Genomic DNA, 12,500 nt, shown 5'->3' with positions numbered 1-12,500 from the left:
GCCAGCCTGCCAGCTTTGTGGAGTCTGCCACTAGCACAGTCAGTGTAGTCAGCTCAGCTATCCCCTCGGCTATCCCCATTGAGACCGTGTCTGTGCCTCAATCTCGGTTGGGCAAATGACCCCCTTTTTCGGGGTATCCAATTGTTAGTAGCTACTATCTTGTCTCATCGCTACAACTCCCGTACGGGCTCGGGAGAGACGAAGGTTGAAAGCCATGCGTCCTCCGAAACACAACCCAACCAAGCCGCACTGCTTCTTAACACAGCGCGCATCCAACCCGGAAGCCAGCCGCACCAATGTGTCGGAGGAAACACGGTGCACCTGGCGACCTGGTTAGCGCGCACTGCGCCCGGCCCGCCACAGGAGTCGCTGGTGCGTGATGAGACAAGGACATCCCTACCGACCAAACCCGGACGAAGCGGGGCCAATTGTGCATCACCCCATGGACCTCCCGGTCGCGGCCGGCTGCGACAGAGCCTGGGCTCGAACCCCTGCGATGCAGTGCCTTAGACCACTGCGCCAGCCGGGAGGCCTCTTGTTTTTTTATTTTTGTTGATTTGGTGTATAGCATGTTGTACAGCATGTTGACTCTGTGTGTTCTGTTTCCCAGGTGTCCCAGAACGGTCCCACTCGGTGCTGCTGCAGTACTCAGTGAACGGAGGAATCAGCTGGTTGCTGTTAGATGAGTTCTACTTCCCCACCTCAACCGACACGCTGTTCCTACACCTCCCTCTGCCTGCCAGGACCCAGACCAACGCTACCCGCTTCAGGCTCTGGCAGCCCTACAACAGTGGTGAGTAGAGTATACAGGGACACACACACACACACACACACACACAGAGAGACACACACACACAGACACACACACAAGGACACACACAGAGACACACACAGAGACACACACACACAGACACACACACACACACACACACACACACACAAAGAGACACACACACACAGACACACACACACACACAAGGACACACACAGAGACACACACAGAGACACACACAGAGACACACACACACACAGAAAGACACACACACACACAGGGACACACACAGACACACACACAGAGACACATACATACACAGAAAGACACACACACACACACACACACAGAGACACATACATACACAGAAAGACACACACACACACACGCACACAGAGATACACACAGAGTCCTCACACACAGAGGGACACACACACAGAGGAACACACACAGATACACACAGATACACACAGATAGACACATACACATAGAGAGACACACACACAGTACATACACAAAGATGCACACACGCAACACAAGTGTGTACACACACACATACTTGGTAGTGCAGTAGACCCTTTAAACACACATTGTCAAAATCATCACATCCCACTGGGGTACAGACATCAGTTCAACGACTAGTTTTGATTTACTATTTGGTTGTTGTCACTCTTTACCGTGAAATGTTTACTTTTACAAGCCTTTAACCAACAATGCAGAGTTAAAAAGTAAGAACATTTCTAAATAGAAAAAAGCAACACAAAAGATAACAGTAAGGAGTACTGGTCATTTAGGTTAAAAGTTGCGTGAAACAAATACCAAAATTCCCCTTATGTTGATGACTATTGCAAATCCAGGCAGTTTTTCACGTTGATTCAACGTCATCACATTGAATTTCTTGGTTGAAAATGTCATGGAAACAACGTTGATTCAACCAGTTTTTTTGCCCAGTGGGATATGGTGGGGACGCACTGTATGTCTGACTGGTTATATATGTCTCCTGTAGGTAAGAAAGAGGAGGTGTGGGTGATTGATGACCTGATCATCGATGGCAGCTCGCTCAACAACCCTCCCGTAGTCTCAGACAACTTCGAGGGCGGACCCCAAAACTACAACTGGCTCTTCTACCCAGGAGGCAACACTGGACTCTACTGCCCTTACCAGAAGAGTGGCCTGTGAGTAGTACCACCTGCCTCTTGTACACTGTGACGGCCTTCCACTGTACCTCCAGACCTTATGTCTGTGTGTTGGGTCATAAGTCCACTTCAAATCAGTCAATTCAGGAAGTAGACTAACATCGTGGTTTAGGGTTTCACCCGTGCATCAATCTAAGTCACGTAAATAAAACAAATCCCCATCCAAATCTGTCTGTTTAAAAACTACAGAAATCATCTTTGCATGGGCTGCGTCTCGAACCTTCCACATCCTCCTATGTCTGCCTTCCACGTCCTCCTAAGTTCGGCCTTCCACGTCCTCCTAAGTTCGGCCTTCCACGTCCTCCTAAGTTCGGCCTTCCACGTCCTCCTAAGTTCGGCCTTCCACGTCCTCCTAAGTTCGGCCTTCCACGTCCTCCTAAGTTCGGCCTTCCACGTCCTCCTAAGTCGGCCTTCCACGTCCTCCTAAGTTTGGCCTTCCACGTCCTCCTAAGTTCGGCCTTCCACGTCCTCCTTTGTCGGCCTTCCACATCCTCCTATGTCTACCTTCCACGTCCTCCTAAGTTCGGCCTTCCACGTCCTCCTAAGTTCGGCCTTCCACGTCCTCCTAAGTTCGGCCTTCCACGTCCTCCTAAGTTCGGCCTTCCACGTCCTCCTAAGTTCGGCCTTCCACGTCCTCCTAAGTTCGGCCTTCCACGTCCTCCTAAGTTCGGCCTTCCACGTCCTCCTAAGTTCGGCCTTCCACGTCCTCCTAAGTCGGCCTTCCACGTCCTCCTAAGTTCGGCCTTCCACGTCCTCCTATGTCGGCCTTCCACGTCCTCCTAAGTTCGGCCTTCCACGTCCTCCTAAGTTCGGCCTTCCACGTCCTCCTATGTCGGCCTTCCACGTCCCTCCTACGTTCTGCCTTCCACGTCCTCCTAAGTTTGGCCTTCCACGCCCCTTCGGCCTTCCACGTCCCTCCTCCTAAGTTCGGCCTTCCACGTCCTCCTATGTTCGGCCTTCCACGTCCTCCTCCACGTCCTCTGCCTTCCACGTCCTCCTAAGTTTGGCCTTCCACGTCCTCCTTTGTCGGCCTTCCACATCCTCCTAAGTTCGGCCTTCCACATCCTCCTAAGTTCATCCTTTCCACGTTCCTCCTATGTCGGCCTTCCACGTTCTCCTTTGTCGGCCTTCCACGCCCTCCTTTGTCGGCCTTCCACGTCCTCCTAAGTTCGGCCTTCCACGCCCTCCTCCTAAGTTCGGTCTTCCACGTCCTCCTAAGTTGGGCCTCCACATCCTCCTATGTTCGGCCTTCCACGTCCTCCTATGTCGGCCTTCCAGTTCGGCCTTCCACGTCCTCCTAAGTTCGGCCTTCCACGTCCTCCTATGTCGGCCTTCCACGTCCTCCGGCCTTCCACGTCCTTATGGCCTTCCACGTCCTCCTATGTTCGGCCTTCCACGTCCTCCTAAGTTCGGCCTTCCACGTCCTCCTCCTTCCACGTCCTCCGGCCTTCCACGTCCTCCTAAGTTCGGCCTTCCACGTCCTCCTAAGTTCGGCCTTCCACGTCCTCCTCCCAAGTTCCTAAGGCCTTCCACGTCCTCCTCGGCCTTCCAGTTCGGCCTTCCACGTCCTCCTAAGTTCGGCCTTCCACGTCCTCCCTTCGGCCTTCCAAGTTCGGCCTTCCACGTCCTTCCACGTCCTCCTAAGTTCGGCCTTCCACGTCCTCCTAAGTTCGGCCTTCCACGTCCTCCTATGTCGGCCTTCCACGTCCTCCTAAGTTCGGCCTTCCACGTCCTCCTATGTTCGGCCTTCCACGTCCTCCTAAGTTCGGCCTTCCACGTCCTCCTATGTCGGCCTTCCACGTCCTCTAAGTTCGGCCTTCCACGTCCTCCTAAGTTCGGCCTTCCACGTCCTCCTAAGTTCGGCCTTCCACGTCCTCCTAAGTTCGGCCTTCCACGTCCTCCTACGTCTGCCTTCCACGTCCTCCTAAGTTTGGCCTTCCACGTCCTCCTTTGTCGGCCTTCCACATCCTCCTATGTCTACCTTCCACGTCCTCCTAAGTTCGGCCTTCCACGTCCTCCTATGTCGGCCTTCCACGTCCTCCTAGTTCGGCCTTCCACGTCCTCCTAAGTCCGGCCTTCCACGTCCTCCTAAGTTCGGCCTTCCACGTCCTCCTATGTCGGCCTTCCACGTCCTCCTAAGTTCGGCCTTCCACGTCCTCCTAAGTTCGGCCTTCCACGTCCTCCTAAGTTCGGCCTTCCACGTCCTCCTAAGTTCGGCCTTCCACGTCCTCCTATGTTCGGCCTTCCACGTCCTCCTAAGTTCGGCCTTCCACGTCCTCCTATGTTCGGCCTTCCACGTCCTCCTAAGTTCGGCCTTCCACGTCCTCCTAAGTTCGGCCTTCCACGTCCTCCTAAGTTCGGCCTTCCACGTCCTCCTAAGTTCGGCCTTCCACGTCCTCCTATGTCGGCCTTCCACGTCCTCCTAAGTTCGGCCTTCCCTGTCCTCCTATGTCGACCTTCCACGTCCTCCTAAGTTCGGCCTTCCACGTCCTCCTAAGTTCGGCCTTCCACGTCTGCGGTGGACGGTAGCCAAACTACAGCGGTGTCTGTCAGTTTGTCCTGAAAATCTTCTTACGAAAAATGTTTGTAGCAGCCGAACGCCGACCCCTCTATAGAAGGGAGAGATTCTCACGAACACAACGGTGTTCTCCGTTTTGCTCTACGACCCTCACCAGTGTCACGGGACGAGTCTGAAGGTAACCAATACCGTTTTGTAACATGTATTATAGAACCATAGAGGTAGTTTTGTGCCGACAAAAAAGAAGAGGTTATAAATATGTGTCCCAAAAACTACACCATTTCCTGATCTTTCTTATATCTCCTAGATATAGGACAGACAATTCAAAACCCTATTCCTTATGATTTATTTATTTGCCATTAAGAATGTGTTATTCAATGTGTTTCTATGTGCTATAGTAATAAAAGCCCAAATCTATATTTTATCAAATGATTGTAAAAAATGTCATGTGTATATATATATAGACTTTTCGAGGTTAACGGAAAATAAATAAATCCAATTCAAATTGGATTTGGAATGTCAGTATACTTCCTGAATCGACTGAATTGAGTTGGACTTGAGCCCAACCCCTGCTGACGAAACATTGTTGACAACGGACTGTGTCTCTGTGTGTACAGGGAGAAGGATGAGTCGGCCATGGTGTTTTTATCCAGTGAGCTGGGAGAACATTCAATAACCACGAGAGACATCGACGTCAACGAGAACACCATCATCCAGTTTGAGGTATGAACACACACACACACACACACACACACACACACACACACACACACACACACACACACACACACACACACACACACACACACACGAGAACACACACATGAACACACACACACACACACACACACACACACACACGTCCTACGAGAACACCATCATCCAGTTTGAGGTATGAACACACACACACACACACACACACACACACACACACACGTCCTACGAGAACACCATCATCCAGTTTGAGGTATGACACACACACACACACACACACACACACGTCCCACGAGAACACCATCATCCAGTTTGAGGTATGAACACACACACACACACACACACACACACACACACACACACACACACACACACACACACACACACACACACACACACACACACACACACACTATCATCCTACGAGAACACCATCATCCAGTTTGAGGTATGAACACACACACACACACACACACACACACACACACACACACACGTCCCTACGAGAACACCATCATCCAGTTTGAGGTATGAACACACACACACACACACACACACACACACACACACACACACACACACACACACACACACACACACACACACACACACACACACACACACACACACACACACGTCCTACGAGAACACTATCATCCAGTTTGAGGTATGAACACACACACACACACACACACACACACACACACACACACACACACACACACACACACACACACACACACACACACACACACACACACACACACACACACACACACACACACACACACGTCCTACGAGAACACTATCATCCAGTTTGAGGTATGAACACACACACATGCACATCCTACGAGAACACTATCATCCAGTTTGAGGTATGAACACACACACACACACACACACACACACACACACACAGAGGGACACACACACACACACACACACACACACACACACACACACACACACACACACACACACAACACACACACACACACACACACACACACACACACACATAACAGACACACACACACAGACCGTCCTACGAGAACACTATCATCCAGTTTGAGGTATGAACACACACACACGCACGTCCTACGAGAACACTATCATCCAGTTTGAGGTATGATAACACACACACACACACACACACACACACACACACACACACACACACACACACACACACACACACACACACCGTCCTACGAGAACACCATCATCCAGTTTGAGGTATGAACACACACACAACACACACACACACACACACACACACACACACACACACACACACACACACACACACACACACACACACACACACACATGCACGTCCTGAACAGAGAGAGAACACTATCATCCAGTTTAGAAGAGGAGAGGTATGAACACACACACACACACACACACACACACACACACACACACACGATAACACACACACACACACACACACACACACACACACACACAGGCCTGGGGTAGAAGACGAGAACACTATCATCCATTTTGAGGTATGAACAGCAGAGAGCGAATAGACTGGCTGGTTGGGAAAACAAAGTGGGCAAGGAAAGGAGTGAAGGAAAAGAGGAAAGGAATGGGGAAAGAGGAGAGGAATGAGTGGGGTATGAACAGAGAGAGATAACGGAGAGAGATAACAGAGAGGGATAACATAGAGAGATAACGGAGAGAGATAACAGAGAGAGATAACAGAGAGACCGAGAGGAGAGAGAAGGCCTGAGGTAGAAGAGGAGAGGAATGAGTGGGGTATGAACAGAGAGAGATAACAGAGAGACTGAGAGGAGAGAGACTGAGAGGAGAGAGAAGGCCTGAGGTAGAAGAGGAGAGGAATGAGTGGGGTATGAACAGAGAGAGATAACAGAGAGACTGAGAGGAGAGAGAAGGCCTGGGGTAGAAGAGGAGAGGAATGAGTGGGGTATGAACAGAGAGAGATAACAGAGAGACTGAGAGGAGAGAGAAGGCCTTCGGTAGAAGAGGAGAGGATTGAGTGGGGTATGAACAGAGAGAGATACTGAACAGAGAGACTGAGAGGAGAGAGAAGGCCTGGGGTAGAAGAGGAGAGGAATGAGTGGGGTATGAACAGAGAGAGATAACAGAGAGACTGAGAGGAGAGAGAAGGCCTTCGGTAGAAGAGTAGAGAGGAATGAGTGGGGTATGAACAGAGAGAGATAACAGAGAGACTGAGAGGAGAGAGAAGGCCTGGGGTAGAAGAGGAGAGGAATGAGTGGGGTATGAACAGAGAGAGATAACAGAGAGACTGAGAGGAGAGAGAAGGCCTGGGGTAGAAGAGGAGAGGGATGAGTGGGGTATGAACAGAGAGAGATAACAGAGAGACTGAGAGGAGAGAGAAAGCCTGGGGTAGAAGAGGAGAGGAATGAGTGGGGTATGAACAGAGAGAGATAACAGAGAGACTGAGAGGAGAGAGAAGGCCTGGGGTAGAAGAGGAGAGGAATGAGTGGGGTATGAACAGAGAGAGATAACAGAGAGAGATAACAGAGAGACTGAGAGGAGAGAGAGCCTGGGGTTGAAGGCCTGGGGTAGAAGAGGAGAGGAATGAGTGGGGTATGAACAGAGAGAGATAACAGAGAGACTGAGAGGAGAGAGAAGGCCTGGGGTAGAAGAGGAGAGGAATGAGTGGGGTATGAACAGAGAGATAACAGAGAGATAACAGAGAGACTGAGAGGAGAGAGAAGGCCTGGGGTAGAAGAGGGAGAGGAATGAGTGGGGTATGAACAGAGAGAGATAACAGAGAGACTGAGAGGAGAGAGAAGGCCTGGGGTAGAAGAGGAGAGGAATGAGTGGGGTATGAACAGAGAGAGATAACAGAGAGACTGAGAGGAGAGAGAAGGCCTGGGGTAGAAGAGGAGAGGAATGAGTAGGATATGAACAGAGAGAGATAACAGAGAGACTGAGAGGAGAGAGAAGGCCTGGGGTAGAAGAGGGAGGAATGAGTGGGGTATGAACAGAGAGAGATAACAGAGAGACTGAGAGGAGAGAGAAGGCCTGGGGTAGAAGAGGAGAGGAATGAGTGGGGTATGAACAGAGAGAGATAACAGAGAGACTGAGAGGAGAGAGAAGGCCTGAGGTAGAAGAGGAGAGGAATGAGTGGGGTATGAACAGAGAGAGATAACAGAGAGACTGAGAGGAGAGAGAAGGCCTGGGGTAGAAGAGGAGAGGAATGAGTGGGGTATGAACAGAGAGAGATAACAGAGAGACTGAGAGGAGAGAGAAGGCCTGGGGTAGAAGAGGAGAGGAATGAGTGGGGTATGAACAGAGAGAGATAACAGAGAGACTGAGAGGAGAGAGAAGGCCTGGGGTAGAAGAGGAGAGGAATGAGTGGGGTATGAACAGAGAGAGATAACAGAGAGAGATAACAGAGAGACTGAGAGGAGAGAGAAGGCCTGGGGTAGATGAATGCTGAAAGAGGAACTCAATGGGGAAAATAATCCCAATATACTGTAAAAGTGGAGGGCAAAGCAAAGGGTTTTTGAAATGATAATGACTCATTTATATGCTTGATTCATATTAATAATCAGTCAGTATAATTACTCTCCTCTGTGATGTAGGCTGGTTAATGATCATAATTATGTTATGGAAATAATTAATCGCATTATAATCATATGAACTTGAAAATGTAGAAAAATTGTAAACTTGTTTCAGAGGTCCAGAATTATTTTATGTTTGTTGAAAATGATTCTTGCTGAAGCTCCCTTAAGGCAGTGGGTATAGAACTGGTAGATAGATCTTGTTTGGTTTTGGATAAAGATGTTATGGTTTATTATGGTAATAATTATATGTTAGCAATATGATAAGAAGTATACCTGATCCATTTCAGATCAACGTGGGCTGCACGGCAGACAGCTCCGCCTCTAACCCGGTACGACTGGAATTCTCCAGGGACTTTGGATCCACCTGGTACCTCCTGGTGCCCTTGTGTTCAGGAGGCCCCCAGCCCTCTTCCCTGTGCTCCACAGAGCTGCACCCTGCCAGTGTCTACTACCCGGGAACCACCCAGGGCTGGAGACGTGAGGTCATCCACTTTGGCAAGCTGAGACTCTGCGGGTGAGGTTCCTTTCTGGGATTTGTTTTCCTGATAACTTGTGCTTCTGCTTTTTCTTTTCTCTTTGGAGTCTTGGCTGGGTTTCTCGAAAAGTGTTGTGCAAATGCTGATGGGAAGGAAAAAAATGTCTTTATTAGAGTTTTTTTTTGCGATTGCTTACACACTTGTTGCGGAATTTGGCTCATTGAGTCAAAAACTCTACACACAAGCCAACTAAGACACAACCCTTGGAGATAAACATCTCACTTCCTATGTCAAAATTAAATACTCCGCAATCGAGACCTCACAAACCTTTTTTCAAAATGGCATTTTTTGCTACAAAATGATAAAACACACAGGCACCATTTGAACGACTCTTTCAAAGCAGCAACACACTGACATACTTTTATACAAAACACTGCTGTCTTTTAGTACTTTGTATACCTTTTCCATGTTCTCATACAGGCATCTGTTCCAGAATGTTCCAGTATAGTACATACAGGCTTCTGTTCCAGAATGTTCCAGTACAGTACATACAGGCTTCTGTTCCAGAATGTTCCAGTACAGTACATACAGGCTTCTGTTCAAGAATGTTCCAGTACAGTACATACAGGCTTCTGTTCCAGAATGTTCCAGTACAGTACATACAGGCTTCTGTTCCAGAATGTTCCAGTACAGTACATACAGGCTTCTGTTCCAGAATGTTCCAGTACAGTACATACAGGCTTCTGTTCAAGAATGTTCCAGTACAGTACATACAGGCTTCTGTTCCAGAATGTTCCAGTACAGTACATACAGGCTTCTGTTCCAGAATGTTCCAGTACAGTACATACAGGCTTCTGTTCCAGAATGTTCCAGTACAGAACATACAGGCTTCTGTTCCAGAATGTTCCAGTACAGTACATACAGGCTTCTGTTCCAGAATGTTCCAGTACATCTACTCACATTTCAATGAAACACAAACATAGAAAGGCGTCAGACAAAATATTATATAGCGCTTATATTTTTTCCCCATTGCAGGTTTTTACAACAACAAAAACACAAAGAAAAATATAATTACAATACAGTAATCAATACAATATGTTACCGTAAACTCACGGAAACAAAAATTATTACTGTAAAATTACAGTGCAGTGTTAAACAAAAAACATTTTTATTTAACCTTTATTTAACCTTTATTTAACTAGTCAGTTAAGAACAAATTCTTATTTTCAATGACGGCCTAGGAACAGTGGGTTAACTGCCTGTTCAGAGGCAGATTTGTGCCTTGCCAGCTCGGGGATTTGAACTTGCAACCTTCCGGTTACTCGTCCAACGCTCTAACCACTAGGCTAACCTGCCGCCCCCAAATAATTAGTATTGTAAAAGATGGGGTGGATGGTTCATGGATCCCGTCTTCTGTTAGTGTTTGGCCACATCACCTCCCTGGCTAGGCAACGGGGTCATCCCTGGCTAGGCAACGGGGTCATCCCTGGCTAGGCAACGGGGTCTGGCAGGCAACAGGGTCATCCCTGGCTAGGCAACAGGGTCATCCCTGGCTAGGCAACGGGGTCATCCCTGGCTAGGCAACGGGTCAACCCTGGCTAGGCAATGGGGTCATCCCTGGCTAGGCAACGGGGTCATCCCTGGCTCAGGCAACGGGGTCATCCCTGGCTAGGCAACAGGGTCATCCCTGGCTAGGCAATGGGGTCATCCCTGGCTAGGCAATGGGGTCATCCCTGGCTAGGCAACGGGGTCATCCCTGGCTAGGCAACAGGGTCATCCCTGGCTAGGCAACGGGGTCATCCCTGGCTAGGCAACGGGATCATCCCTGGCTAGGCAACGGGGTCATCCCTGGCTAGGCAACAGGGTCATCCCTGGCTAGGCAACGGGGTCATCCCTGGCTAGGCAACGGGGTCATCCCTGGCTAGGCAACGGGGTCATCCCTGGCTAGGCAACGGGGTCATCCCTGGCTAGGCAACGGGGTCATCCCTGGCTAGGCAACAGGGTCATCCCTGGCTAGGCAACGGGGTCATCCCTGGCTAGGCAACGGGGTCATCCCTGGCTAGGCAACGGGGTCATCCCTGGCTAGGCAACGGGGTCATCCCTGGCTAGGCAACGGGGTCATCCCTGGCTAGGCAACGGGGTCATCCCTGGCTAGGCAACAGGGTCATCCCTGGCTAGGCAACGGGGTCATCCCTGGCTAGGCAACGGGGTCATCCCTGGCTAGGCAACGGGGTCATCCCTGGCTAGGCAACGGGGTCATCCCTGGCTAGGCAACGGGATCATCCCTGGCTAGGCAATGTTTACATTTTCACACAAGGATGGGGGTGTGTGTTCATTCAGTCATAACTACTAGCTACAGGCAAGGCAGTTACCCCCACAGACCAACCCCCCAACCACCACCAGAATGGGGGCAACTGTAAAGGTCACATACGGCTTTGGCTGGATGCATCAATGCAGTGTCAATAGGACACCATCTACTGCCATTACAGTAAAGACCAGTGACGCTCACGTCGTCATAGTGACTCCAACGAGGTTCCTCTCCAATGGAACCCTGTTGTACAGCCGCTTCATGGTAAAGTTGGTGTCGACACAAGGTGCGGCGGAGCGTCGACCTACTGACACGGTTGATTTATTTTTGGGATGTCGTGTGATCTGTCACGATTGGCTCCCGGTATTGATGCAAGCGGATCATGGTGGTGTTGTTTGTCAACACTAGATTGACAACGGGCCAGTTCCTGTTGATGGGTGAACAGACGTTGCCGTCCACCCACAGGAAGTCATCTGGCAGTTCAGAATATGATGTCATTGGTTAGGTTCTTCTTTACATACCGTACTGTCATACTGTACACAGTAACATCACAACTGTATTACATGTACTTCACAGCGCTATACCTATTTTTCTGGTTCACTGAGGAACATAGAACTAATATTGTAGGACTCCATTTTGTATTGTACTGTGATGCAGAATGATGTGCAACAATTGCATCGGTACAGTCTAGTGTAGAAAGTTGAAGACATATCTGTTCTCCAGTCTAAATGTCCGTATTATGGACGCCACCGTGGAGCGACTCAGGTTGGGCTGGACTCTCCGCCTCCCTCATCGTCAGGCCGTGATTTACTATGACACAGTCCACCAAAGAAGCCCTAATGTTGTCGGAAAATATGTCTCCGTCTACTGCATGGTCCCCTTTGTTCTTGTCCTCCTCCTACTCCTCTCTCTTCCTCTACCTCTTCCTCTACCTCTTCCTCTCTCTC

General features: G+C 49.6%; 1 protein-coding gene across 1 annotated transcript in view; it reads left to right on the top strand.

Moving 5' to 3' along the window:
* Positions 1-12,500, top strand: part of LOC118379936 (reelin-like) — a 318,966-nt gene that overhangs the window by 263,775 nt on the left and 42,691 nt on the right. The window contains 4 exon segments of the mRNA XM_052466572.1: positions 611-793; positions 1,779-1,947; positions 5,104-5,209; positions 9,057-9,283. Coding sequence (XP_052322532.1) covers positions 611-793; positions 1,779-1,947; positions 5,104-5,209; positions 9,057-9,283 — 685 coding nt within the window.

This window comes from Oncorhynchus keta, chromosome 17 (genome assembly GCF_023373465.1).
Source record: "Oncorhynchus keta strain PuntledgeMale-10-30-2019 chromosome 17, Oket_V2, whole genome shotgun sequence".
Lineage (NCBI taxonomy): Eukaryota > Metazoa > Chordata > Actinopteri > Salmoniformes > Salmonidae > Oncorhynchus > Oncorhynchus keta.
Note: the sequence above shows the minus strand (reverse complement) of the source record. Positions and strands in the feature narration are given on the sequence as shown.